Below are 27,855 nucleotides of genomic sequence, written 5' to 3' on the forward strand. Positions count from 1 at the left end.
TTTTAATGATTAAGTGTTGGCCAAATTTTAATGAAAGTGCTGCTTCTTAGACTTTCTCTTTATACTATTGACACAAAAAAATACCAATTTTTTTACTAAATAAATTTAATATAACAAAGTTATAAAACTTGGTAACCACTCTAACAGAGTGAAAAATATTTATTGAGATTTTAATGTTTAAGTTAGCAAGAGTTTTAGTAGTTTAAAATAAAATTAAATTAAAAAAATATCTGATAAAATATTTATAGAATTTTAGATAAAATTTAATCATTTTTAGAGAGTAACTTCAGAAGATTATAGGAGATTATTCTCTTATAATAAAATGCAAAATTATTCCCTATTTGAGGTGATTATTACTCAAATAACGATAATTGAAATGATAAAAAAAATTTTGATTTACTCTCTAAATCAAGTCGAATATAAATTATAAAAACTTGTATATTTGTGTGACCTGCATAGATAAAATTATGTGAATTAAATTGTTAAGTTGTATTACTCTTTCCATGTATGAATTGTTATTGTCTTAGATTAGACTATATTTTAATCCATGTATAAAAAGAATTAACATTTATTTCCCTTTCTTATTGTATCACTCTCTTATTTTCTGTTTGTTGTTTTTTATTTAAATATATTTTTTATTTATTTAGATTTTAGTTAATGTTTGTCTTCTCTTGTATTATTTGTTGGATTAAAATATTTACTAGGCCAAGAGAAAAGGAATAATACAAACAAGGGAATAACTAAACATATTTAAACAACATAAATAAAAACTAAAGCAAAACACATTTTGTTTGCACAGTTCCTTTTCTCTCAACAAAATTTGTTAATTTTTATAAGAAACTAAGATTAATAATCTTATTTAATCTTCTCATAATTAAGATAGAAACCCTAACTTAATTTCTGTCAAATATTTCAAAAAATAATTTAGTAGCAATAGTGAATGAGAGTTTATTTTGTAAAATAAAAAGCAAATATTTAATTAGTTTTAAGTTAACATAATGAGATTGATATATAATAAAAATTAAAAATTTAATAGTAATTTTTTTATCTTATTATTTTATTATATTTTCAAATTTAAAGTATACCTCTTCCCAGAATTAGTATAATGGAAATAATAATAAGAATTAGTACTTATGATTAGGAGTAAGGAGTAGCCTTCAGTAATTGAAGATTGAAGTTTGGGTTGGAAGCCCTAATCAATCATCGAGAAAGGTCCTCCATTCTCTTCTTTACTAAAACCACTGAATCAGTGAATCATCGAATGGATAAAGGAAAGGGAGTCATGGGATCCAACGCTCGAAGATGGGCCGTTGACTTCTCCGACAATTCAACCTCTCCTTCCTCTCGCGACGTTCCTGATCCTCCCGCTTTCTCTCGTGCTTCCATTGATCAGGTACTCTTTTTTTGTTGACATTAATTTTAAAAATTAAGAACGCAATTTTCTGAAAAAAAAAAAAAAGAGTTAAATTTCGTAGGACGATTCAACCCTCAGTCGCCAGAAGAAGGATGCTGAATCAAACTGGAAAGCACAGGTTCGCCTCTTTTTAACATTTTAGTTTTCAATTTTGGGTAATAATCTGGTTGCTAAGAACTTATTTACTTTAACTATTGCTTATACTATGCTATTGGATCTGGATCAACATTCACTTTGAAATAGTATTGCATATTCTAACTGTGGAAGTAGTTTACGATTGAATTACTGTTTAAGAATTTGATAGTGCGTGGAAGTTATAGATCCTTTTTAAAAGAAAGTTTTACATTTTGGGGAACATGACAGAAAGCTTGGGAAGTAGCACAAGCCCCTTTCAAGAACTAGCTAATGATGGGGTTTATGATGTGGTTGGCTGGAAGTACAGTGCACCTGTTCAGCATTGCTATCACCTTCTCAGCTCTTTGGCAGCCTATCAGCGCCTTGCAAAGCGTTGGCAAGAGTAAGATTCAGATCCTTGAATTGAATCCTGTATGATGTAAAGCATGTGTTAGTTTAGTGCATGCTTTTAGCTGTGACTCTGGTTGCAGTTGCACCGTGATGCCAAAAATTGCGGGAAAAACCGCTGCAACGCAGATGTGGAGAGTATTGCTACAGTAATGTTGCACCTGCAATTGTGGTCGTCAGCTGCAATTTAAAACCATGGTTGTACGTGATGCCTATCTAACTACAATAACAGAAAACTTTTGTAACTACTGACTCTGATTAGAGCATTGTATTAGAATTCCATTATGTCTATTATTCCCCTCCTTCTCTTATGTGGATTGATAATTTGCTCCAGCCATGATAGGGTATATCAGTATCATTTTTATAATGCATTGTTCTGTTTGTGTACTGTATCCTTTTGTTTCACTTTCCTAATTCTTATGCATGTTGCTAATTATTAGCAGTAAGCCAGTAAATGTGCATATTGTTTTCGCTTAAAGGATTATCTATTCATCATATCATTTGATGATGGAAATGTTTGCAAGGAATAAATTTAACCAACTGAAGGCCATAGTAATTTATATCTGAAACTAGTAGACTGAGTTGTAGTTGGAAATGCGTTTGCTGAATATTTGACCCTATAGATCCTGTTCCCTATCTCTGGTGATTTGATATTTTGTTGTTTTATTTTCCCTTTTCTGGTCTTTCCTCAAACTTAACCAGTCATGGCCTAATGTAAAAGCCTTTATTAGAAGTCATTTTCTTCTGGAATTGATGATAATTCTCTTTTCTTTTTTTTTTCTTCTCATTACATTTCCATAATATTTTCTATTTTGGTCTAGGTTATGTGTTGAGCCATCTTAAAACGATAGCCTAAAAAGATAGGCATGCTATCTTTTCTCTGTTCAAGGTTTAATTATAGAAACTGATTCATTTCCTTGGACCCATTCTATTGTGTTTGTTAGAGTGCTGGTAATGAATTTTGTTAAATTATAAATTTGCTAGTTCCTTCATTCTTCTCCTCTCTTCTCTTCTCACATGCTTCTTGATTCTACAAATTAAGTCAGTTTTCCTTTTATAGGCTGAAACTGTTATCAGGATTAACTAAGTTATGCTTCCAAGTCTTTCTGTGGTGTCGATATTAGCATCATCAATATACAAAAACTGTAGATTGGATTTAAAAAAACAAAAGATGAAACGAAACAGATTCTATGAGGTTCTACATGCTCTTTTAAGTTCACTTTGTAAAACTGGATATTGATATTTTTTCAATTTAAAATGTGATTATTGATGTTGAAAATAGATCTATGATGATTGATACTCTCCTGATTCCAATCTTTTGTGATTTAGTTGCACCATGTTCATCGTTGTGATGCTATTCTATGTATTCAGTATTCTTTGTTCTGTGTGCCTATTATAACCTTGCTTCTGCTTATCTACAGGAAGTGGAATATTCAGGTGGGGGTCTTAATTTGAGTTGATGAGAAATCTCTTGTTCATCCTAGTGTGTTTTTGATGAAATTTAAATAGAGAAGGATGAGGCTTGCTTTGTTATTTACGATAAACGTAACATACTCTTGGAGTCACCTGGATTGGCCAAGGTTTGTAGGAGGCTATAGTAATCTGAATAATTAAGAAAAAAATGTTTCTCTTTTATCTTGTTTTTGGATAAACTTCTATTTTTGCCTAGGATTCCAATATTTGCATGTCAATTTTCTCTCATTTTCATTTTAATTTAGATATTATGAAGCATTGTAGTAATTGACTTGGTTTATAAGCTTGAGTACATTCATGGATATGGATACTCAGATGCTAAAAATCTCATATGACCTTGCGGGTTGTGATGCTTAGGTTAAAAAAAATTAAAACATGACAAGCTCGTGAGATTTTCCCGTGAGGTTGCATTTCTTTTGATTTATATTTCATCACGGCAGCATATATGATGTATCACAATCTTAGCATAGCTATAAATAAGACTGTTGTCTTGTATACTGAATGCTATAGAAGAGCTGATATTATTATAATATCTCCTCTCTTGTTTACATAAGCTTGAGGAGACAATCACCTAGTATCGGATCCAAAGTGCTTATGTCATTTGTTTATATATTTAAACTAACGAAAATTACTATCAAGTTGTCAATATTGCATCTGAATATTATTAGTTTATTACTTTTATTCCATTTGCTGATTTGCATATATGTAGTTCGTTAAATTTGATATTGATTATTATTATGATTAGAAGTATATATTGATGAGAGATATTTTTTAATAAAATAATGATCGGCTTAAAGTCAAATTGGGTAAGCTAATAAGAAAAACAAAATATCATCAAGATTCAAAAATCTCATCTCTTGTCCAAAAACATAACATGTCTCATCAAAACCCCTAAAGAAAATGCCTATTGAAAAAAAAATGTATTCTAGATAGAAAAGAGAATACATGAGCTCATATTGATTAAAGAGTTAATAATCAAATTAGTTTTTGAAGTATAAGATATTTTTTAATTTCGTCTTTAAAATTTTTTAATCAAATTAGTTTTTCAAAAATTACGAAATAATCATATTTGTCCTTGAGTGACTTCATTAATAATTTTTGTCTAATAATTAATGACGTAGAATATTAAATGATAATATACATAATACCTAACATGTTCAATTGGATACTGACCAAATCTGTTTATGAAAACTATCAATTTAGTTGTTGGGTCATTGCGAATATAGTTTATATAATTAGAAAAAAGATACTAAATAAATTTTCATAAATATATCTAATCATCAAATATAATTAATTCATAATCTTTAAAAAACCAATTTAATTGCAAAATATTTTAGGGACAAATTTAAAAAATATCTCATCTTTCAGAAATTAATTTGACTATTAACTCATTCATTAAATGAATAGAAAACGTATCTCATGATAACCATCAACCTAATAGCATGTACTTCTCATGTGTGAATTACTGTCTTATTTCATATCACCCCTATGAGGAAAAGCAGTGTATCATACTTGTATATTAACCACAAAGACAAGTAGATCCCATAGTCATATCAAGTCATGAGGAGGTCTTGGATGCAATCAAAGGCTCTTGGCCAACAAAAACAAGTGCTATATATCTTAATATACTGATATCTCAATTTTATTTCTTCTTCACATCAAATCACACTCTTATTCTAGACCTGCTACTCTTTTCCTTAAACTTCAATCCATTCATGATTAAATCTGTTTGTTTTATTTTAATCCCATCCCTTTTTACAACGTCATTGAGGTTTGAATACAACACATCTCATCTTATGACTTAGAATAGTCAATGTGCTAAGTTCTCTTCCAAATGATTGGGAAGACTATGTTTGGAAAGAAGCATGTGATTGTCAACCAGAAACACAATGTTAGAATTATTTTCATGCACAACTTGTAAGATAAAAATATATCATGTAAACAATATTTAGAAGAAGATGCATACTCTACTCTTAAATTCTTTTTTTCTTGTTATCAAACTGAAAATATAAGCACAACACTAGCATGAAAATAATATGCCTATCATCATCACCACCAAAAAGAAATACATGTGCCAAACATAAAAAAGACAATTATCTAAACCATATTTAAGATTACATAAATAAATTTTGCTTTCTCAAAAATCAGAATCATTTTCCATAGAACAAAGAATGGCTTTACCACAACATAGCACCATGGGCACAACCTTTAAGTTTGGAGTAGTAGCTAACATCACAAATTCATCTCATTTTGTTGTATTCCACGCTCGACAAGTTGCAACATAAGGTTATCAGCCTCAACCAACTTTCCATCCGACATTAGTTTCTTGCTCACTTTCTGACACAACTTCAAATCAGGAATCAAATTACGACTGAACATTCTAGAAGCCACTCGATTTGCTGATAGAGGAAGCCCTTTAGTCAGATAGCTTTCAATGAGAACATGGCATGTATTAGCATCAAGGTTTGATGCTGTTCTCAAAACCTTTCCCAGAAGTTTCTCAGCCTCCTCGGGTTTCCCAAAAGCACAAAGCTTTTCAATTACTTGATTGTATAATGTTCTTAATGGCTTCCTAACAAGCATTTTTTCCAATAGTTTCAACATATCATCCACTTGCTCCCATTTACAATAATGGTGAATGACTGTCCTATATGTTACCGGAGTAGGATCCAAACCTTTGCACAGCATCTTCGTTATTAACTCAGCAGCCTCGTCCAATCTACCTATCCTCCCCAATGCATCAAACAATATTGTAAATGTGACAACATCAGGATGTTTGTTGATTAAGTACATGTCTTCTAGCACTGATAGAGCAGCTTCCAAGTCACCAATCTGACAAAAACCGTGAATTACAGTAGTAAAGTTTACGACATTGATGGCACAACCCTTATTCAGGCATTCATCTAAAAATCTTTTAGCTTTAACTACTTCCTGATTTTGACACAGAGACTGTATTAGCAGGTTAATTTCAACTGGAGTTGGAAAAAATCCCTTTCCAACCATTTTCCTAACCAAATCACAAGCTGCGGACAAGTTTCCTTCCCTACGAAAACCATGCATCACAACACTGTGACTTATGGCATTTGGCATCCACCAATGCTCCTCACTTACATTCAGCATCTCTCTTGCCTCTAACGATTTCCCATTGTGGCACAGGCCATTTAACAAAGCTGTGTATGAAACGGTATTTGGCTTGCACCCATGTTTGTACATCTGCTGCAGCATCTTTTTCGCTTCATCTATCTTTCCCATGCGACAAAATCCATCAATAATAGCAGTATATGTCACAACATCAGGAATACAACCCTTCGAGTACATCTCGTTCACTAAACTCTTTGTCTCGTCTATTTTGCCTTTCTTACTAAAGGAGTTAACTACTGCACTATACCCAACCTTATCAATGTGGAAGCCCTTGTCTTCTGCTTCTCTTAAGTAAGCCAAAGCATCATCTGCATGCCCATGCTTGGATAGCGTGTGAATAAGTGTATCATATGTAACCTGATCTGGAATTAATTCACTATTCACCACCATTTTCTCCATCAACAGCTTCACTTCTTCAATTTTTTTCTCCTTGCAGAGGAAAACCATCACAGTATAATAACTAACCTTGTCAGGGGGACATCCCTTGGATGCCATTTCCACAATAAGCTCCAATGCATCTTCAACCCGATTCAGATCACAGTAACCCTTGATCAAGCAATTATAAGTGACAACATTAGGTTTGATTCCAACCAGCTCCATTCGATTCAAGATTCTCAGTGCCTTCTCCAATTTGCTGCCCTTAACTAAAACATAGATAGCAATGTTACATATAGATAAATTAAGTTCAATTCCAGCTTTCTGCATCACGGTCAAAACTTGCATGGCATGCCTCAACATGCCTGCTCGACTATAAGACACCATCACATAGCCAAAAGCTTTAGAGGAACATTTGATTCCACGACGCAACATAAGCTTAAGAATCCGCTTAGCACCCTGGCACAATTTAGTCTTGCTAAGCACATCTAACAATGTATAGTAGACAATAGCATCGTGTTTGTAGCGCCACTGCCGATCAGCCCAATAGAAGAAATTCAAAGCAATTCGTTCATCTTCTTGAGAGCGTAAGACAGCACAAACATGTGGGGGCTTCAATTTTCTCAACAAGTACCTCAAATATCCTTCAAGTGTAGGGTTCCAAGCTGACCTATATGTAATCAACCTACAAACTTCCTTAACCAAAGGATGCCTGATTTCATGTTCATCAATTTCAACTCTGCCAATACTCTCTCCATAAGCATAATTATCATTGCTATTAGAGGAGGTCATAAACTCAAGACCCTCATCATCACCATCACTAGAACCTTTTCCATCACCATCTTTTTCCTCTTTATCATCACTCAGTGTATCAATACTATCAAAATTGAAGTTCTGACCATTATCATCGGTAGTAACACGCAATTGCCCTGGAAACCTAAAACTATGATTTTCACGTTTACCACCTTGAGCCCCAGAACCAGAAACAGAACTTTTTGCAGGCAATGATGAAGAGCACAGATTCAGATCAACACAAGATAATGAATAATCATAGAAATAGCTCAAGAATCTATATTGTAAACCCTTTCGCAATGGATTCAAGCTCAGTGCCATAAGGTGCAGGAAGGCAATGTTTTTCACAACATGAAGAATACAAAAGGAACTTTGATTCAATTATGAAGAAGTGCAGGTACCTGCATTTTTCAAATTGAGAAGGATTTGTTGGTGCGATTCACAATTAATGGAAGCTTTGGATGAAATAGAGAGAGGAATCGAAGATGGAATATGCGCCATGCGACTGTGGTATCGTCTTTTTGCACTGGGCCTCACCGCTCATGATGACACCTAAACAACATTGTTGATTGCTGGGATTTTGAATTACATCCCTCTAAAATCAGCTGCAAATTTTAGAACAATAGTCACTTAGTATCTCAATAACATTTGAACAATAGTCACTTAGTTGGTACTCGATACTACTACAATAGTATCTTAATTTAATACAATAAGAAAAACAAACCATAAATTATGTCCATGGAGTAATTTCGAAATCTAGGTATCTATCTTCATGTGATGTGTTCTTGGGATGATGGTGTTTCTGATGAAACCATCTTAAAATCCCATAGAAGAAAAGAATTCAATCAACTAAGTAACCAATAGCAAAACAAACCAGCATCATTACAGAAACAATGATCAACAATCAACCAAATTCATAATCAATGAAACCAATTCATAAACCAATTCAACAATTAATAAAACCACTGCATATTCAACAATTAAACCCAAGGTTTTGAAAACCGAACCAATCATAAACCGATCTAGTCACTAATTTACTGATTTACTGGTCTAACCGGTTCAATTGTGGTCCAACCGAAAAAATCGTTTTATAATAAAATAATAAATAAATTATAAATAAACACTTTAAAATATAATTATAGTAATATAAACTTTAAAATATCATCTAAATTTAAAAAATGCATGAAATGTCACCAACTAAAATCTTAAGGTCTTAGAAAAAGTATAAACTCCAAATATGAAATGCCAACATAAAATCATCAATCATCATAAATTGATTTTTTACTTGTGCAGAAAAATCAAAAGATGCAGCATAAAAACTACTACTATCACTACTTTGATATAAATCAGCATCAATATCACCTAATAAAATACACATATTATCATTATGTTAAAAACAGTGCTGACAAGAATTGAAGGAGTACTATATTGTTATACATAGAGCCCATTCAATAACAATTAATATTAGTAAGCACTAACTTACCGGTCTTACAATTTACAAAGACTGAAAGACATACATTCTAATTGGATGAAAGTGTTTCTCATTCCATAGCAATTACACTCATGAACAAAAACCACCTCAGAAGAACAAAAAATGGAGTTATCTTACCCTAATAAGTCAGTACTTAGGCTAATACTTCTTAGCATTCTCAACAGTGCCATAAATCAAAACCAAAACAAGTGGATTTGCCCCCTCCAAAATGGGTGTGTAACTTGAACACGAACGCAATGTCGGCGTCCTTAACATCATAGATTCTAGCAAGCTTCTCCTTAAGCTCATCCTTCATATTTCAAACAGAACAAATTAAAAACCCTAAACACCATAATTGTCCAACCAATAATTACCAGACAAAAATCAATTAAATCTAAAGTTTTCAGCTCACAAACAGTAATAATGTTCTCATAATTGTCCAGCCAATAATACTCAGAATTGAATTTAATTGATAATACCTGCTTCTTTTCTATTTCTTTGATTTTTTATTTTTGATTCGTGAGAAGCAAGAAATTAGGGTTAGTTTCAAAATCCAACATTAAAACTAAAGGAAATAACATAAACTTGCAATCGATTTACCAGGACATGGACAGCAACTCGCACAGACTTGAAGCTCTGCTTTTTATATCTGCTTCCTATTGAATTACCGAAATCTACAATTGAAGAAAATATTATTAAACAGCAACTTTATTTTTAACCTGTTGAATTACCCAAAAAAATCACAAACACAGCATAGAAATAGTACACAAACACAGCAGAGCATCCAGTGCTAATCAAGAATCAAAAAATCATTCAACAAAAACACAAAACATTCAATAATCATTCAATAATTTCTGAACAGAGCATTAAAAAAAAAAAGAATTTAGGAGAGGGTTTGGTGCAGAAAAAACTTTTTTCCCTCAATTTTTCGAAGTACTTTCTTCAACCCAGTAACAAGTAACAACAACAAAGTTCACAACTTAACTAACAATAATTATTCATAATTATTCAACAATTATTCAACAAAGTTCACAGTTCACAGTTCCGTTCACAGAAAAATAAAGAAATCACGGTTCACAGTTCACACTTCACAAAACTTCACAGTAACCATCGAACGGGCTTGAACAGATAACTAACAATAATTATAAAAAATTATTCAATTATAGTTGAAAAAAAATTACCTAGAAGCTAGAAGCCTTGAACAGAGCACGCAAGAGGGAAACACCGAGACAAGGAGTACCTTCGAACGGGCTTTCCAACGGGACAGTGGCTACGGTGGAACAGAGCTGGCGCCGGCGGGACCGTGGCTGCGCGACGGAGGCTTCCACGTTCGCACGGTGGCTGCACGATGGAGGGGAAGGAAGGTTGCGATGGCTGCTGCGCGATGGAGGGTAAGTGAGGAAGCAGGCAGTGGCTGTTCGAAGTTGGAAGTTCCGACGGCGGCGGTAGCAGGCGGTGGCTGCAACGAAGCGAGGGAGGAACAGGAGCTCGATGGGAGGAGCTCTGGACTGAGTGCGAGAGGCAGAGAGCGCGTTCTGGAGTCTAGAGTTTGGTTAGGGTTGGTTTGGAGTAGTGAAGTTTCTAAACGACGCAGTTTGCTTCCTAATTCAAAAAACCGGCCGGATTATGGTTTGATTCGACCGACCGGTTTCTGGTAAGTTTAACGGTTCAACGCGGTTTTTAAAATTGACGGTTTTAACATTTTACCAATCCGAACCGGTTTTTAAAATATTAATTAAACCATATTCATAATCAGCAAAACTCCTCCATATTCATATTCATAAATCAATTCAAAAATCAATTCAACCACTGTCATATTTATTTCTAATCAACTCATAAACCAATCAACAATAAAATTCACAGCAATAACATCAATGAATCAACATGGAAAAACTATAAAAAAAAAATTAAAATGCTCACATGATGTTGTAGAAGTAAAAGATGGACAATGAGCAGCAGTTCAGGTAGCAACAACCACGGAAGAGAGGCAAAGGAGGGACAGAGGCCCAGCACGGCGAGACGCGAGCACTCCCCATGAAGCACAGGAAGAGTAACAAGACGCGAAAAATGGAGCACACCAGACGTTGGGTGTTGTGATGACAGAAGACAACGATACGCTGCATGGCTTCAGGAAGCATAGTTCTAGCACTCACCGGCAAGCATAGTTCTAGCACTCACCGGCAGAGGCTCGACGAGATGCTAGCGGCCGAGCATACAGCATAGACGGAGGAGAGAGGCGGGAGGCAACTTGTGAGCACACGATGCAGAGTATCCGGCGAGAGGCACAACGACGACGAACAAAAATATATATAAAAAGATTATAAATATCAAAGTGCACCCGAAATGTTATTTGCCGTTAGTGAATTTGTAAAACTTAAGGTGTACTTTTGTCTTTCAAAATCAATATTTCGGATATACTTTTATATTTATGAACTTTGATATAGGATTTTGTCCATGCCAAACTCTTTCATATGTACTATTGTCCATTTACTCCTTACTTAAATGGACTAGTGAATTAACTATTAGACCAACTCAAATTGGTTGATGTAAAATTAATTTAGCATGTAAATGCTAATTAATACCGGCTAGAAAACTTGCCATATTTGCAAATTTCAAGTGAATTTTGCCTGCTTGCTGACACTATTTTTGTTGTTGAAATAGTATTTTATAGAAAAAAAAATGTTAAAAGACTAGCATAATTTATTATTTTTGACCAACAATTATCCAATTATATTTTAAAATATTAGGCTAAAAGTGTGTTATTGAATTACAAAACTAAAGAAATTAAAATGCTGGCGAAAAACTTTTTCTTTGTTTAAAATTTCATTACTACATAAGTAATATAATATCCGAATTCTTACATAATGCATTGTCTAATATGAGGTCAACTCTTATATCCAATTATTTTCAGTGATTTTGATTTGATTTCTACAAAATGACCCAGTAAAAAAATAATGCCGGATTCAACTCATCCCAACCCCAGCACGTACACCTCTACATCTCTATTCGGGTAAAATCAAGTTTCAGATTATGGTGCTTGCAAAACAGGACTCGAGTCGATTTTATTGCTATTGCTGTTGCTGCTCATATATCTGCATATAAGCTTCTTAAAGTGCAACCAAATGAGGAAGTGTTTCTGAGACGTGCAAATCCTGCATCTCGTACCTATTTTATTTTTTAAAGGAAAGAAAAGAAATAAAATTAAGATATTAATTCCTAGTATTGAAACAGAAATTCAGATTGATGAATTTGAGTTCTAAAGGATAAATAGACTGATGAATGTTCTGTCTCTAGCCAAGAAACAAAACTTACCATAGTTCTTCTGATTTGCGTTGAACAAATACCCTGTAGAAACCTTCACCAGGTTTGCCATCATGGACGACATTGGCAATTAACCATATATGGATCGCAATTTCTCATTTTCTTTCGGCGTTGGCAAGGGAATGTAGTCCTTCAACTCCAGGTTCTTAACAGGAAAGTTGACTGAAACGAGAATTCTTATTATGAACTTGGAATAAGCAAGCTGGCATCAACTAGAACAAAATTACAGCAAGTAAATTCTTACCTAAAGTGGGATTTTTCTCCACAAAAAAATCGTTCTTAGTAAATCGACGAATGTGAATAATGATATATTTAGGCAATTTGGTAACCCGATACCGCATTCTTACTATGTGAGGTCGAACCACCTCTGTAACAGTCACCCCATCAAACTTCTTTAGAATGTTAAAGAGAGGAACCTATATAGCAAACTTTGTTAGCATAAGAGACAGTGCTTGAGAACCCGGTCAATGAAAACGGGAGAACATAAGTTACATAACATAAACTGTAGCTGTATTACCGCATAAGCAAAATCTTCTTTAGGTAAATATCATAAACTGCTTCTTCCATTTACTTTTTTTAAGGGAAAAATTTTCTGGTCTCCCTTGAATGGTGTAGTGAAATTCTTCGTTACCCCCTTCTTTGTCCAGGTAAATGGTTGCTTTAGAAGGAAGGTTAAATTTTGCCAAACCTCAGGGGAGATGAGTGTAATTTACACCTTGTTTTCAAAAAAAAATGTTAATAAGCAACAAGCTACAAGGTTTCACACTATCCTTGTAACAGTGTAACCATAACATTCCTTTCCCCATTCTTGTATATGTCTCCCAGCAAGAGAGTTATGATTCAAACTACAACCACCTAAATGTAAATTATTTTCATGACAATATTTCATTGCACAAAGCAAAGTAAGCGAGTTAAGTGAAGCAGTACCTGGGGTATTATATTTTTCTCCATCACATATTTGAAAAGTGGAGGCGGTGGCAAATCCAATCCTAGCATTAGAAATGGCATCTTGGAAGTTTCTTTGACGAATGCATCTCTCTCTATAGCATACACCATCTGAAATTTTCTCATTCTTGTTTAGGTCCTCACAATTTTCTTTCTTATCGGTGATCCCTTTGTTAGGAATCTCTTTTACAACCTCAAGTTCGCCCTATTTAAAATGAAATGCCACTTCAGTAGATATTTTTCTTTTTTAAAAAGAAATATTTTTTCTTTGATATTTGAACATAGGTAAATAGTTGCAGCTAGCAGCAACATTCAACCGAAAGATAAGAAAATAAGAGCAATAAGAAAGTACCTGAAAGCAACCGTAAATTATGCTGGTATTCTTCTTCGATGATTTAAGATCTGCATGTAGCGTATTAAAAAGCCATGACATGAACTCAACTGGGTCAGATTGAGCTCCTATGCGAAACCGTTTCTTACTGGCTTTCATCACTGCCTGTAGAAACTCATGCGGGCTGACCTGTTGGCACAGATAAATACAGAGATAAGCATTAAATTATAAAAGTCACACATAGGTAATGAGTATGTCTAAAATAAACCTGTCCTTTAAAGTTTCATGGATGCCAGATCTTTCTCGTCAATTCGCCAAATCGATGAACAAGTGGGGATTTGCAGTGTTGATAGTTCTCAGGTATAAGGAAAAGATTCCGCAAGGGGGTAACTCTCATTAAGGACTGAATTGTTACATTCACAAAATCAGTCTCCTTAATATTATTGAGTCCCACCTGAAATCATTTCATAATGGATTAGATAAATCCAATGAACAATGCAAATTTTATTGTTATAATAAATAAGCAAGACAAGGTATACCCATTCCAGGAAGGTAACTAGAACCATCAAGTGCCCTAGACCACTGCTTATTTTTGTCAAGTAGCTCAACATCCTTTGGAGTAAACCTGCAGGCAGAGAACCATATAAATGCACTTAGATGAGTTCTAGTATTTAATCTTAACTAGAATTTATTATCACTAAATGAAGAAAGATTGGTATCATATAGAATAATCACTAAAAATTTAGTTTTAATATAATTCTTAATATTAGATAATTGAGGTTTAATCTATGATGCATGGATACTGACACGGACACGAGACACGACATGACACAACACGGGACATGCCGACACGTGAATTTTAAAATCTTATAACAACATGCATCTGATATTGGAATTTTTCATAGCATCAGTTTTGAACCTTCAGAATGGGAAACAAAAACCTCCTCTTCCTTTATTAGTTTTTTCCCCGGCGGCCAATAGCCATTAGCCAATGCATCATAAATAGAAATCTGTTCTCAAATAATTGTGCATTGCAAGAGAGCCAAAATAAAACATATTAGACTAACCTTGGATTAAGGACATTACGAATGTCGTCCAATGAAGGATCATTAATTTCATATCCATCGGGTAGACAGTAGACTTTCTCAGTTTGGAGATTGATATAAACATGGTGTCCTGCTTCAAGACTGTGTGTATAGGCATGAGAATTTTTACCCCTGCCTTGGTAACACTTCCCACAAACTAAGCACGCATACACATTCAAATTTGACAGAGAGACAGAACAGAACTTCTCAAAGTCGAAATCCAAAACCTGCACAACATCATCATAGCTCAGAATCTCAGATATGATATGCATACAAAAGAATGATTTCCTATACAAAAGAACAGAATAAGCTGAATACCTGTCTATTAACCGTATCAAGGTAAGGACAGTCCTTCCAAGACTCAATTTGTCGACTGCGTCTTCCACCATATAATGGTTCGTTGGAATCATCGTCATCACTATCACTATCACCCAGCTCTTCATATCCATTCCATTTTTCTGGGACCCGTCATTCCTCCTCTCATTAGTAGAGAGCTTTCCCTTTCAATCATAATATTCCTCCTCATCGATGTCGGCATAATTATTGGCCAACCCAGACAGAGGGTTTGCAATGGAAGCAGCAGCAGAAGGAGGAGAAGACTCCTCATCCTTTCTCTGCCGTTTAGTCTCTGCATCAAGCTCTTCCTCCCTAACCCCTTGTCAGTTTCCCTTTCCCTTTTTGAAGCCATGTTATGCTCAGTTCACCAATCCCCCTACCTGAGAAAAACTAAATATATCTTTACTAAAACGGGAGAAAATGTAAGGCCTATGCTATCTAATGTAATGATTTTAAAATAATTCTACATTAATAATTTCTATTCTATGTGAACATTTGTGTTATTGCATTCGAAAAATTCCAAATATTTCAGCACAACGCAAGACTTTTAACAGCGGATGTGTGCGAGTGAATACCTGATCAATATGATTAGGGTTTTGGGGTCCTAGGAGCTTCACTGTAGATTTGGAAAGTACCAGCTGCAGAACGGTCGATCGATTCAGATCATTTTTAACAACTGTTCACGGTTCAACCAGTTTTCAGAACATTGATTAAACCAAATTCATAATAACAAAACTCCTGCATATTCATAAACCAATTCAGAAATCAATTCAACCACGGCCATATTTATTTCTAATCAACAATAAAATTCAGGAAGATGGACGACGAGCAGCAGTTCAGGCAGCAACAATCACGGAAAAGAGGCGAAGGCGCGACGAGACGCGAGCACTCACCAAGAAGCACAGTTGCAGGGAGAGAGGCAAGAGGCGAAAAATAGAGCACACCACCCGCGGTTGGGTGTTGTGATGGCAAAAGACGACGATTTGTGCACGGCTGCAGGAAGCACAGCTCTAGCACTCACCGGCGGAGGCTCGGTGAGACGCTAGCGGCCGAGCACACAGCACAGACAGAGGAGAGAGGCGGGACGCGACTTGTGAGCACACGATGTGGGGTATCCGGCGAGAGCCGCGGCGAGCGTACGGTGGGGGTGAACCGATGTGAGCGGCCAGCGCTGCGCCACTGTGTGGTGTGCCGTTGTCAAAAGAACTTGGGATGAGGCGGGTTCAGAACCAGCCTAGGATTATTTTCCTAAACGTCAAACCTTCAGGGGTTTTAATTAAAAAATATTCGAACCGGTCCAAGTTTCTCAAACAAGCCGATTCATCAGTTTTTGCAAATTGATGAGAATCGGTTTGATTCAGTCAGATTTTGCAAGAACTGATGAACCAGCTGGTTTGAAAACCCGGACCGGTTCGAAAATTTTTTAATTAAAACCCCGAAAGTTTTGACGTTTAGGAAATAAACCCTAGTTCTGAAACTGCCTCACCCCAAATTCTTTTGACAACGGCACACCACAGAGGCATAGCGATGGCCGCTCACCTCGGTTCACCGCCACCACACGCTCGCTGCCGTCGCTGCGCCTCTCGCCGGATACTCCGCATCAAGTGCTCACGAGTTGCCTCCCGCCTCTCTCCTCCGTCTGTGCTGTGTGCTCGGCTGCTAGCGTCTCACCGAGCCTCCGCCAGTGAGTGCTAGAGCTGTGCTTCCTGCAGCCATGCAACGTATCATCGTCTTCTGCCATCACAACACTCAACGCCTGGTGTGCTCCGCTTTTCGCCTCTTACCTCTCTTCTGCAGCTCTGCTTCCTGGTGAGTGCTCGCGTCTCGCCACGCCGCGCCTCTGTCCTCCCTTGCCTCTCTTCGGTGGTTTTGCTGCCTGAACTGTTGCTTGTTGTCCATCTTCTGCCTCTACAAGATCAGGTGAGCATTTAAATTTTTTTATAATTTTTTCACAGGTTGATTCATTGCTGTGAATTTTATTGTTGATTGGTTTATGAGTTGATTAGAAATAAATATAACAGTAGTTGAATTGAAATGTGGAATTAATTTCTGAATTGGTTTATGAATATGCAGGAGTTTTGTTGATTATGAATATGGTTTAATCGATGTTCTGAAAATCGGTTCGGACTGGCCGGTCAAACCGATTGAACCATAAACCGTTGTTAAAAATGGATCAGTCAGATGCCAAAACCGTCAATTTTAAAAAACGCCGTTGAACCCTCAAGTAAAATCAAGTTTCAGATTATGGTGCTTGCAAAACAGGACTCGTGTCGATTTTATTGCTCTTGTTGCTGCTCATATATCTGGATATAAGCTTCTTAAAGTGCAACCAAATGAGGAAGTATTTCTGAGACATGCAAATCCTGCATCTCGTACCTATTTTATTTTTTTTAAAAAAAAAAGAAATAAAATTAAGATATTAATTCCTGTTATTGATACAGAAATTCAGATTGATGAATTTGAGTTCTAAAGGATAAATAGACTGATGAATGTTCTGTGTCTAGCCAAGAAACAAAACTTACCATAGTTCTTCTGATTTGCGTTGAACAAATACCCTGTAGAAACCTTCACCAGGTTCGCCATCATGGACGACATTAGCAATTAAATCATATTTGGATCGCAATTTCTCATTTTCTTTCGCGTTGGCAAGGGAATGTAGTCCTTCAACTCCAGGTTCTTAACAGGAAAGCTGACTGAAACAAGAATTCTTATTATGAACTTGGAATAAGCACGCTGGCATCAACTAGAACAAAATTACAGTAAGTAAATTCTTACCTAAAGTGGGATTTTTCTCCACAAAAAATTGTTCTTGGTAAATCGACGCATGTGAATAATAAAATATTTAGGCAATTTAGTAACCCGATACCGCATTCTTGCTATGTGGGGACGAACCAACTCTGTAACAGTCCCCGCATCAAACTTCTTTAGAATGTTAAAGAGAGGAACCTATATAACAAACTTTGTTAGCATAAGAGACCGTGCTTGAGAACCCGGTCAATGAAAACGGGAGAACATAAGTTACATAACATAAGTTACATAACATAAGTTACATAAACGGGAGAAGCAGTTTATGATATTTTTAAGTAAATATCATAAACTGCTTCTTTCATTTACTTCTTTTAGGGGAAAATTTTTCTGGTCTCCCTTGAATGGTGTAGTGAAATTCTTCATTACCTCCTTTGTCCAGGTTATATTGACCTCGAAGGTTATTGTTATTATATCTACAGGAGTGTTTAGTGTTATATATATATATATATATACATACATACAGGAGAGGTAAATGTTTGCTTTAGAAGGAAGGTTAAATTTCGCCAAACCTCGGGAGAGAGGAGTGTAATTTGCACCTTGTTTTCAGAAAAAAATGTTAATAAGCAACAAGCTACAAGGTTTCACACTATCCTTCTAGCAGTGTAACCACAACATTCCTTTCCCCATTCTTGTTTGTCTCCCAGCAACAGGGTTATGATTCAAACTACAACGACCTAAATGTAAATTATTTTCATGACAATATTTCAATGAACAAAGCAAAGTAAGCAAGTTAAGTGAAGCAGTACCTGGAGTATTATATTTTTCTCCATCACATCTTTCAAAACTGGAGGCGGTGGCAAATCCAATCCTAGCATTAGAAATGGCATCTTGGAAGTTTCTTTGACGAATGCATCTCTCTCTGTAGCACCATCTGAATTTTTCTCATTCTTGTTTAGGTCCTCACAATTTTCTTTCTTATCGGTGATCGATTTGTTAGGAATCTCTTTTGCAACCTCAAGTTCGCCCTATTTAAAAATGAAATGCCACTTCAGTAGATATTTTTCTTTTTAAAAAAATATTTTTCTTTGATATTTGAACTTAGTAAATAGTTGCAGCTAGCAGCAACATTCAACCGAAAGATAAGAAATAAGAGCAATAAGAAAGTACCTGAAAGCAATCATAAATTATGCTGGTATTCTTCTTCGAAGATTTAAGATCTGCATGTAGTGTATTAAGAAGCCATGACATGAACTCAATTGGGTCAGATTGAGCTCCTATGTGAAACCGTTTCTTACTGGCTTTCATCACTGCCTGTAGAAACTCATGCGGGCTGACCTGTTGGCACAGATAAATACAGAGATAAGCATTAAATTATAAAAGTCACACGTAGGTAATGAGTATGTCTAAAACAAACCAGTCCTTTAAAGTTTCGTGAATGCCAGATCTTTCTTGTCAGTTCGCCAAATCGATGAACAAGTGGGGATTTGCAGTGTTGATAGTTCTCAGGTATAAGGAAAAGATTCCGCAAGGGGGTAACTCTCATTAAGGACTGAATTGTTACATTCACAAAATCAGTCTCCTTAATATTATTGAGTCCCACCTGAAATCATTTCATAATGGATTAGATAAATCCAATGAACAATGCAAATTTTATTGTTATAATAAATAAGCAAGACAAGGTATACCCATTCCAGGAAGGTAACTAGAACCATCAAGTGCCCTAGACCACTGCTTATTTTTGTCAAGTAGCTCAACATCCTTTGGAGTAAACCTGCAGGCAGAGAACCATATAAATGCACTTAGATGAGTTCTAGTATTTAATCTTAACTTAGAATTTATTATCACTAGATGAAGAAAGTTTGGTATCATATAGAATAATCACTAAAAATTTAGTTTTAATATAATTCTTAATATTAGATAATTGAGGTTTAATCTATGATGCATGGATACTGACACGGACACGAGACACGACATGACACAACACGGGACACGCCGACACGTGAATTTTAAAATCTTATAACAGCATGCATCTGATATTGGAATTTTTCATAGCATCAGTTTTGAACCTTCAGAACGGGAAACAAAAAACCTCCTCCTCCTTTTTTAGTTTTTTCCCCGGCGGCCAATAGCCATTAGCCAATGCATCATAAATAGAAATCTGTTCTCAATAATTGTGCATTGCAAGAGAGCCAAATAAAACATATTAGACTAACCTTGGATTAAGGACATTATGAATGTCATCCAATGAATGATCATTAATTTCATATCCATCGGGTAGACAGTAGACTTTCTCAGTTTGGAGATTGATATAAACATGGTGTCCTGCTTCAAGGCTGTGTGTATAGGCATGAGAATTTTTACCCCTGCCTTGGTAATACTTCCACAAACTAAGAACGCATACACATTCAAATTTGACAGAGAGACAGAACAGAACTTCTCAAAGTTGAAATCCAAAACCTGCACAACATCATCATAGCTCAGAATCTCAGATATGATATGCATACAAAAGAATGACTTCCTATACAAAAGAACAGGATAAGCTGAATACCTGTCTATTAACCGTATCAAGGTAAGGACAGTCCTTCCAAGACTCAATTTGTCGACTGCATCTTCCACCATATAATGGTTCGTTGGAATCATCGTCATCACTATCACTATCACCCAGCTCTTCATATCCATTCCCATTTTTCTGGGACCCGTCATTCCTCCTCTCATTAGTAGAAAGCTTTCCCTTTCAATCATAATATTCCTCCTCATCGATGTCGGCATAATTATTGGCCAACCCAGACAGAGGGTTTGCAATGGAAGCAGCAGCAGAAGGAGGAGAAGACTCCTCATCCTTTCTCTGCCTTTTAGTCTCTGCATCAAGCTCTTCCTCCCCTAACCCCTCGTTAGTTTCCCTTTCCCTTTTTGAAGCCATATTATGTTCAGTTCACCAATCCCCCTACCTGAGAAAAACTAAATATATCTTTACTAAAACGGGAGAAAATGTAAGGCCTATGCTATCTAATGTAATGATTTTAGTATAATTCTACATCAATAATTTCTATTCTATGTGAACATTTGTGTTATTGCATTCGAAAAATTCCAAATATTTCAGCACAACGCAAGACTTTTAACAGCGGATGTGTGCGAGTGAATACCTGATCAATATGATTAGGGTTTTGGGGTCCTAGGAGCTTCACTGTAAATTTGGAAAGTACCAGCTTCAGAACGGTCAATCGATTCGGATCGACGGTGGCAACACAGAAGAGAAGCTTCTGGAGGCGCCACTATGACGACGAACGGCGGAGGGCGGCGGGTGGTTGTGTTATAGACTTTAGTGTCAATGGATTAGATACAAAATGACGAGAAACATTTTGACTGTGTGGTTGTCGGTTTTAAATGGGCCAAAATCAAACAAGAGCCAGCGTTTTTGTTTGGTTCCTAGCAAATTAATTATAAAAAAAGTGAATTAAAATGATGTTAAAGGCCAAGGAATGAAGATATCAATCTTACAAAAGCAATTTATTCAGTAATGAATCTTGAAGATTTAAAGCTAGCCAAAAAAGAATATGCTACATTGCCGATCCAAGAATTGATTGAACCCACAATATATAATTGGATGTGTCAAGCCTTCTATGTTAAAAAAAAATCAGAACAAATCTGAGAAAAAATAGATTGGTCATTAATTATAAACCCTTAAATACATTCTTGCAAGATGACAAATTTTCACTTGTCTATAATCAATGTCATCATCACTCTCGTTTCAGCGATGCTAAAATTTTTAGCAAGTTTAGTCTTAAAGCTGGATTTTGCCAACTTGGTATTATCATGAAAATAGATACAAAACAGGCTTTTGCATACCTGATGCACAATATCAATAGACTGTTATGCCATTTGGATTAAAGATAGTCCCATCATTATTTCAAAAGTCCATGATCAGAATTTTTATACCCACACTCTATTCAGCCCTCATCTACATAGATGACATTCTCCTGTTCTCAAAGATAGTCCAGCTCATCAAACTCTCTTGGTCCAATTTGCTACCATTGTTGAGAAATATGAAATCATATTATCAACAAAAAAAAGTCACATTGGACAGGCCGAAATTAAATTTTTGGGAACGACCTTTTGAGACGAATTTTTTCAACCAGGAGATCATATTTCCAAAGAACTGTTAAATTTTTCTGATGACAACCTGTCGACAAAACAAGTCCAACAGCTTTTAGGTATTGTGAACTACCGTGACTTTCTTCCATATGTGACAAGGCACACAAGTCAACTATCAAACGTGCTAAAAAAATAACCCCCACCTTAGGGTCCTGAGCAAACAGCAGCTATCAAGCATTTAAAGAAAGTTGCTCAAAACCCTCTTCCATTAAAATTCCCTAGCAAAAGACAATGCATTCTGCAAACTGATACTAGCGATAATGACTGGGGAGCTATTCTACTTGAGGAGATTGATGGGACAAGACACTACTGTGCACATGTCAGTGCATAATTCAAAGAATCTGAAAAGCATTACCATGCCACATACAAGAGATTCTTATAGTCAAAAGAGGGATAGAGAAGTTCAGTTTTCATCTGAGTCCTTACCACTTTATCGTGGAAATGGACAACACATCATTTCCATCAATGTTGGATGCTAAAGGGAAGATACTTCACCTCTTAACAATGAACACCATCCATCCACCAACATTCTCTCTTTCGGACTGTCCTTAAGACCATCGTTTTTATAAAAGACCAGCAAACCCATTTTCTTTCTCGGTCAAGCCAACAAATCTAACTGAAGTCAAAACCCTAGCCCAACAATGTTTGTTTTATTGGTTACACAAACTTCTCTTTGTTATACAAATAACAGCCACTTCATTCTTGTTCTTAATTGTGCAGAGAATGCCGCTGACGTTCTCCAGCCTAATCCGGGACCATGAACAACCCGATTGAGATATGCACCACAAACGGTCAGTCGTGGAGCATCCGATGGGGGGTCGAGGAGGAGCATCCGCATTGAATCGGCTTCACACGAGGGTGGTGGAACTTCTACGACCACTACCATCTTCAAACCGGATCGATGCTACTATTCTCATATCACCAACCAAAGTTTCTCTATGTGGTCATTCATAGCCATAATTTCTGCAAAATCAACTATGGAAGGTAAGACAAATTTTAATCATGTTGCCATGCATACATAATTTTCGGTGCTCATCAACAAACTGATGCTTATATTGATTGTCGTATGTGTTTTATGTTGATTAATCCATTGTACTATATACTTGCGAGACAAAAGTCTTCCAACAACACCCACACACGGCACCCACACAGTCCAATTCTTCTCAATAATCCTGGTGAACGACCCTGACACGCTGGTATAGACGCAATTACATTGGTATAATATTTGCATTCGTCAATCCGTGTATGACAGTGATTTTTTTCTCACCATTTGTAATAGATTCTCCCGCGACGGTTCTCGCAAGATTATGGTCGGTCCTACCGCGACCACTGAGGCTAACCTTGCCTACCGGACAGACTTATTGCGTGGGCTTGAATTTGGAACCTAATGGGAGGATCGTGATTCAAGGAGGATGGGCCACTGTCAGGGAACACTACGGCCTAAGGATGAGTGGCGGGTGCTGTTCCGTTATCACAACATACAAAACACCATGTGTGTCATGTTCTTCAACAGGCAGACAATGGAAATCACCTACGTCGCCCGTGATGAACCAGGGACGGACTCCACTTGCATAATTATCCCGACGGCCCCAGGACAATGCATATAGCCGATGGGTTCAGAACGACTAATTCATTCTTTGTCATGCCAATCATCCACCCCATGACATCTCGTTTCCTCGTAAGTGTGGTCACAATCTACATAAAAGTCCTTACAAATTTACATTACATTGGACTATAATTGATAATTCAAAAATATAAAGATTTAATTTTAATGGCAATTAGATTGACATAAAACTATCTTGAGCATTTTCAACTTGAGCTAGGTTCCGATGGATGTTGGGATTCCAATACTTGTTTTTCAAAAAATAGTAATCATTCTCCAGTGACCAAGCAACTATTTCTGGTGCTTTTGTTCTAGCCTATTTCATTGCAATCATCTGATAAAAAAATATATTTTCGTTTCCAGCCAAATGTCCGCTACTGCCAGGAGTTTACGAGGATAGCCCAATTTTGATTACCATCGAGAGGGGGCATGGACCGTTCAATACAGGCACTATCCTAGGAGGGCGAATGGGTGTTTTGGAAGAGGATGGTCTGTCCTAGTAACTGCCTGCCAATAAAGACACGACCATGTGTGTGTCTTCGAGCGGTTGGCGCTAGAAGACTACCGCATGCATATATACTGAGAACTCCTGTATCCCCTCATCCTTGTACCGCCATCCATGCTATTTTCTAACTTCTATTCGTAAAGTACAATGTTGCATGTCAATATATTTATTCTCATTTATCTTCAAGCATACAATTCAAAAGAATCCAAAGAACCAGAGCGAGGTAAATATGTAAAGGCAAAACTAGGCTAAATACTACATACTAATATCCACTTGACATAGAAAACGTTAAAAAATAGCACCTAAGTACCATGTCCAGTTCAACAAAAAAGTCAACAAGGAATGATATATACAACTGTATACATTAGGTTTGAGAATGTATTTGTGGCTCTACATTGTAATTGTGATAGCAAACTCCTCGTCAGGAAACATTGCAGCTCTTCATACAATACCACTTCACATCTCCACTTCGATTCAGATAATTTTGCATGCTGGATCACCAGGCAGCTTCTGGAATCAGTCGTCAGACCCCTTCTATGGTTTTACTGAAAATATAAGATTAAAATCAATTAAATCTATATCACAACCAGATACCAACGAATGCCAACATAACCAAGAATTTTTCAACGTGGACAAGAGATACATATCCTCATGTATATGTTATTGAACAAATTAACTATGCAAGTCAGGTGGGAGTTTTCTAGGAAGGTCAACAACAGGAAACCTTCTATTTGTGGCTACTAACTACCAGAGAATGTAAAAAGGTTCAACCAACCTACCGTTGCAGCCCACGGTGGTGATGACTATCGGCCTCTTTCACTCAATCGTCAAGAGAGAAGATTGGCCCGGACGTGTTAGTTCCATCGAAGTCGCTGTTAACAACCTAGCCTACATGTCACTATCAGAGCAGCATAATGAAGGAATCTCCACGGTTGTATCCGGATCCCCGGATAGGTTATCATAGAGCTGACACTAATGTAAAAACCAAATAATTAGACCAATTATTAAGGCATAACAGGTAACTAAATCAGCTTAAAAACAATTAACCCACAATTTTAGTATCCACGGAATCTAAGTCATTTGCAACTAAGCTAAATGACTCTAATATGCGGCGGTCTAGACACGTCATCCTATTGTGTCCCACCTCCCGGCACAAACGACAAAGTTGGGGTTTCTTGCCACCGTTAGAACCATTACCCTTTGTCTTGTGCTTGCGGGGATTCTATGCTAATGCTCTGCTACCTTCATTGGATGGCCCTCAGGTGAAAACTGTTGTCGGCTGCATCTTCATTCTTGAAGTGCTTCAACATCAACATGACAATGTCTCTTGCAAACTGGAACTTTACAGTGCTGCAACAACCAATTTTGCACACTTTCCTGTACCAATTCATCAGGCACCAGTGTTGTGTTAGTTATACAGAATCCCAAATTATGCCCATCGATTGCACTGCCCCACTTTTGCATCCTTAGTCCATCTCGGCAATATTAGAGACTTTGGGATCTCATGAACATTGTTAAGAACAAGCACTACAATTATATGTTTGCAAGGGACCCCGAAACATTCCATTCTCTTGCACGTGCATCGAACCTCACTCATTTCATATCTTGTAACAACACACCAATCTTTCCCTGAAGTGCCGTATCGAGAGACGGTGTGGATAAAATATGAACTACTGTCTTTAGAATCAACCACCCTCATTGCACATGTCCTATCAAGAATGGGAACAAACAAATAGAATATTGCCCGAGTGTTGTTCTCAGCTACACAACGTCCAACTGTTTTAGGTTAGTGGTCATAACAGGGTCACCTTTGCACACTCAAATCAGCCTCCACTTCCTTTGAACCAACAAACATCAAGCATCGATGGTAATGACATAAAAATTAGTGTAACTGTATCGAGACTTAACATACCATGATATCACGGTGTGCAAGCCCTCACATCTTGAGGTTGTGCAAATTCGGCAAAAAACTTTCCTCACATCTTGTATCCATCGTTTATTGCCTATGCAAATTGCTCTACCATCTCAAACTAGTTTCTCTGGAATGTTCTACCTCGTAGTCACCAAGCATGCAATCCTTAAACATCCTGGTGAAGTTAGGCTTTTCGATGTTGCTCGTAGCATTTTGGAGGAGGTGCCAAGCACATAGTCGATGGTGCGCTTCTGGAAAAACTTGCTTGATTGCAGACTTCATTTGCATGTTACCGTCAGTTATTATGGACATGGGAGCTTTCCCATTCATTGCAGTTTGCAACTGTTGAAGTAGCCAGACATAGGTATCTTCTTTCTCATTGGCCACGAGCACAGCAGCAAAGACAATCGTTTGGTTGTGGTGATTTACACCAGAGAAGACTACCAAGGGTGAAAGGTAAACATTTTTCTTGTACGTTGCATCAAATGCAACGACATCCCTAAATACCTGACAATCAATTTGGCTGGTGCCATCACACCAAAACAAATATTGTAACAAACCCTCCTATCAACACTTCTTTGTAGTACAGTGCTGGATCATTTGCCTTGCACTCTCGGAGATACCTTAAACACGATTTCGCATCTAAGCCACCCTTCCTTTATTGATTCGATTTACATTGTACATGTTACTTGTTGTGTAGGGGACATTATAATATCCGCCGGCTAGACTCGCCATAAAATTGTGGATTCGTAATACGGCAATGTCCCCTTTGTGCATGTCGTTCATCTGCTCAATGTCTGCTTCGTTCATTCTCCGATGGCTTGGGAGCATGGAAGAAAATTTCAATTCAAGAACCGGGTGGTTATGCTCGTTTGAAACGTGCGCAACGTACCAATGCTCTGATTCATCGTCCATGCTAACATGCATCCTTGCAGGGCATCCACACTGTGTCTCGCCCTTGGCCTCTTTTGCCGGTTTAGAATTAAGTAGAACTTCACCGATCTAAACCCTTGTCGGTGGCACACGAATTCCTGCCGTATCCTTACTTGGCGATATTTTTCACTCTTGGAACGTCTCCCGCCAAAACCATGGTGCTTTGCATATGCTTGGTAGAACTCAAATGTAATGTTGACATCTGTGAAATTAACCAGCAAACTTCCTTCTTGCTCAAGTTCGCAAAATCATTGAACTAATTGATTCGCCAGAATCAACAGCGTATAAGTCATCATCAGCAAAATTGCCATGCATTCCTCCGACACCGTCCAAATTGTCTTCCAATTCAACCACATCCCATTGTTGCCATCGGCCTCTCCAAGATGGTCGTGTTTTGTTTCATCTTCGTGTAACTCATACTCGTCTGATTCCATCCCTGCAAAGCCTTTGCCCTCACTGATCCAACTCTATGGTCTGCTCCATCGTACAGTTTTACTTCGTCGGCAAGATGCACACTTGCAAGGATATCTTCATCCCTGACCACGCTTTGCCAAATGACAACAATACGGTAATTCAGCGAAACACGCAAAATTTAGGGATATCCTTGAGCAAAAATTGATGACATTTGGGGAAACAAAAGGGGATATTTATAAATCAAGTGTAGGATAATAATACAATGGGTACCTTCTTTCCATTGATGGAGACAACGAAGCCATCAAACGCTAATCATTAAGACCGACAATAAAGATCAGTACCGTCGTGGTCAAATGTGAAGTTGTTAGTGTGCTTGGATTTG

General features: G+C 36.8%; 2 protein-coding genes, 1 long non-coding RNA gene and 1 pseudogene across 10 annotated transcripts; 1 reads left to right on the top strand and 3 right to left on the bottom strand.

Annotated features, from left to right (window-relative positions):
- Positions 1-451: 451 nt before the first annotated feature.
- Positions 452-3,569, top strand: LOC112702677 (uncharacterized). Its single transcript, XR_011879423.1, has 4 exons — positions 452-1,393; positions 1,461-1,532; positions 1,778-1,931; positions 3,358-3,569. It is a non-coding gene; the product is annotated as an uncharacterized lncRNA (long non-coding RNA).
- A 1,808-nt stretch (positions 3,570-5,377) lies between these two features.
- Positions 5,378-10,762, bottom strand: LOC114927272 (uncharacterized). 2 transcript variants are annotated; one of them, XM_029296892.2, is made up of 4 exons: positions 10,429-10,762; positions 9,789-9,862; positions 9,327-9,498; positions 5,378-8,322 (listed from the first exon to the last, which is right to left on the bottom strand). In XM_029296892.2, the coding sequence occupies exon 4, from the start codon at positions 8,036-8,038 to the stop codon at positions 5,642-5,644; it is 2,397 nt and encodes a 798-aa protein (XP_029152725.1). In that variant the 5' UTR covers positions 8,039-8,322; positions 9,327-9,498; positions 9,789-9,862; positions 10,429-10,762; the 3' UTR covers positions 5,378-5,641. The 2 variants fall into 2 exon arrangements, with proteins under 2 accessions (XP_029152725.1, XP_029152724.1); XM_029296891.2 differs by having other exon boundaries at positions 10,370-10,762.
- Positions 10,763-12,029: 1,267 nt separating this feature from the next.
- On the bottom strand, positions 12,030-15,335 carry LOC114927273 (uncharacterized; annotated as a pseudogene).
- Positions 15,336-16,612: 1,277 nt separating this feature from the next.
- On the bottom strand, positions 16,613-21,518 carry LOC114924048 (uncharacterized). 7 transcript variants are annotated; one of them, XM_029296893.2, is made up of 10 exons: positions 21,098-21,518; positions 20,503-20,902; positions 20,168-20,411; positions 19,640-19,725; positions 19,369-19,554; positions 19,122-19,289; positions 18,761-18,979; positions 17,982-18,152; positions 17,729-17,899; positions 16,613-17,582 (listed from the first exon to the last, which is right to left on the bottom strand). In XM_029296893.2, exons 3-8 carry the CDS (start codon positions 20,301-20,303, stop codon positions 17,982-17,984), a joined length of 966 nt encoding a protein of 321 aa, XP_029152726.1. In that variant the 5' UTR covers positions 20,304-20,411; positions 20,503-20,902; positions 21,098-21,518; the 3' UTR covers positions 16,613-17,582; positions 17,729-17,899. The 7 variants fall into 7 exon arrangements, with proteins under 7 accessions (XP_029152726.1, XP_072087964.1, XP_072087966.1 ...); XM_072231863.1 differs by having other exon boundaries at positions 20,503-20,912; positions 21,098-21,365; XM_072231865.1 differs by lacking the exon at positions 17,982-18,152 and having other exon boundaries at positions 17,404-17,582.
- Positions 21,519-27,855: the final 6,337 nt, after the last annotated feature.

The sequence above is a fragment of the Arachis hypogaea genome, unplaced genomic scaffold (assembly GCF_003086295.3).
Source record: "Arachis hypogaea cultivar Tifrunner unplaced genomic scaffold, arahy.Tifrunner.gnm2.J5K5 arahy.Tifrunner.gnm2.scaffold_98, whole genome shotgun sequence".
In the NCBI taxonomy this organism is placed as follows: domain Eukaryota; kingdom Viridiplantae; phylum Streptophyta; class Magnoliopsida; order Fabales; family Fabaceae; genus Arachis; species Arachis hypogaea.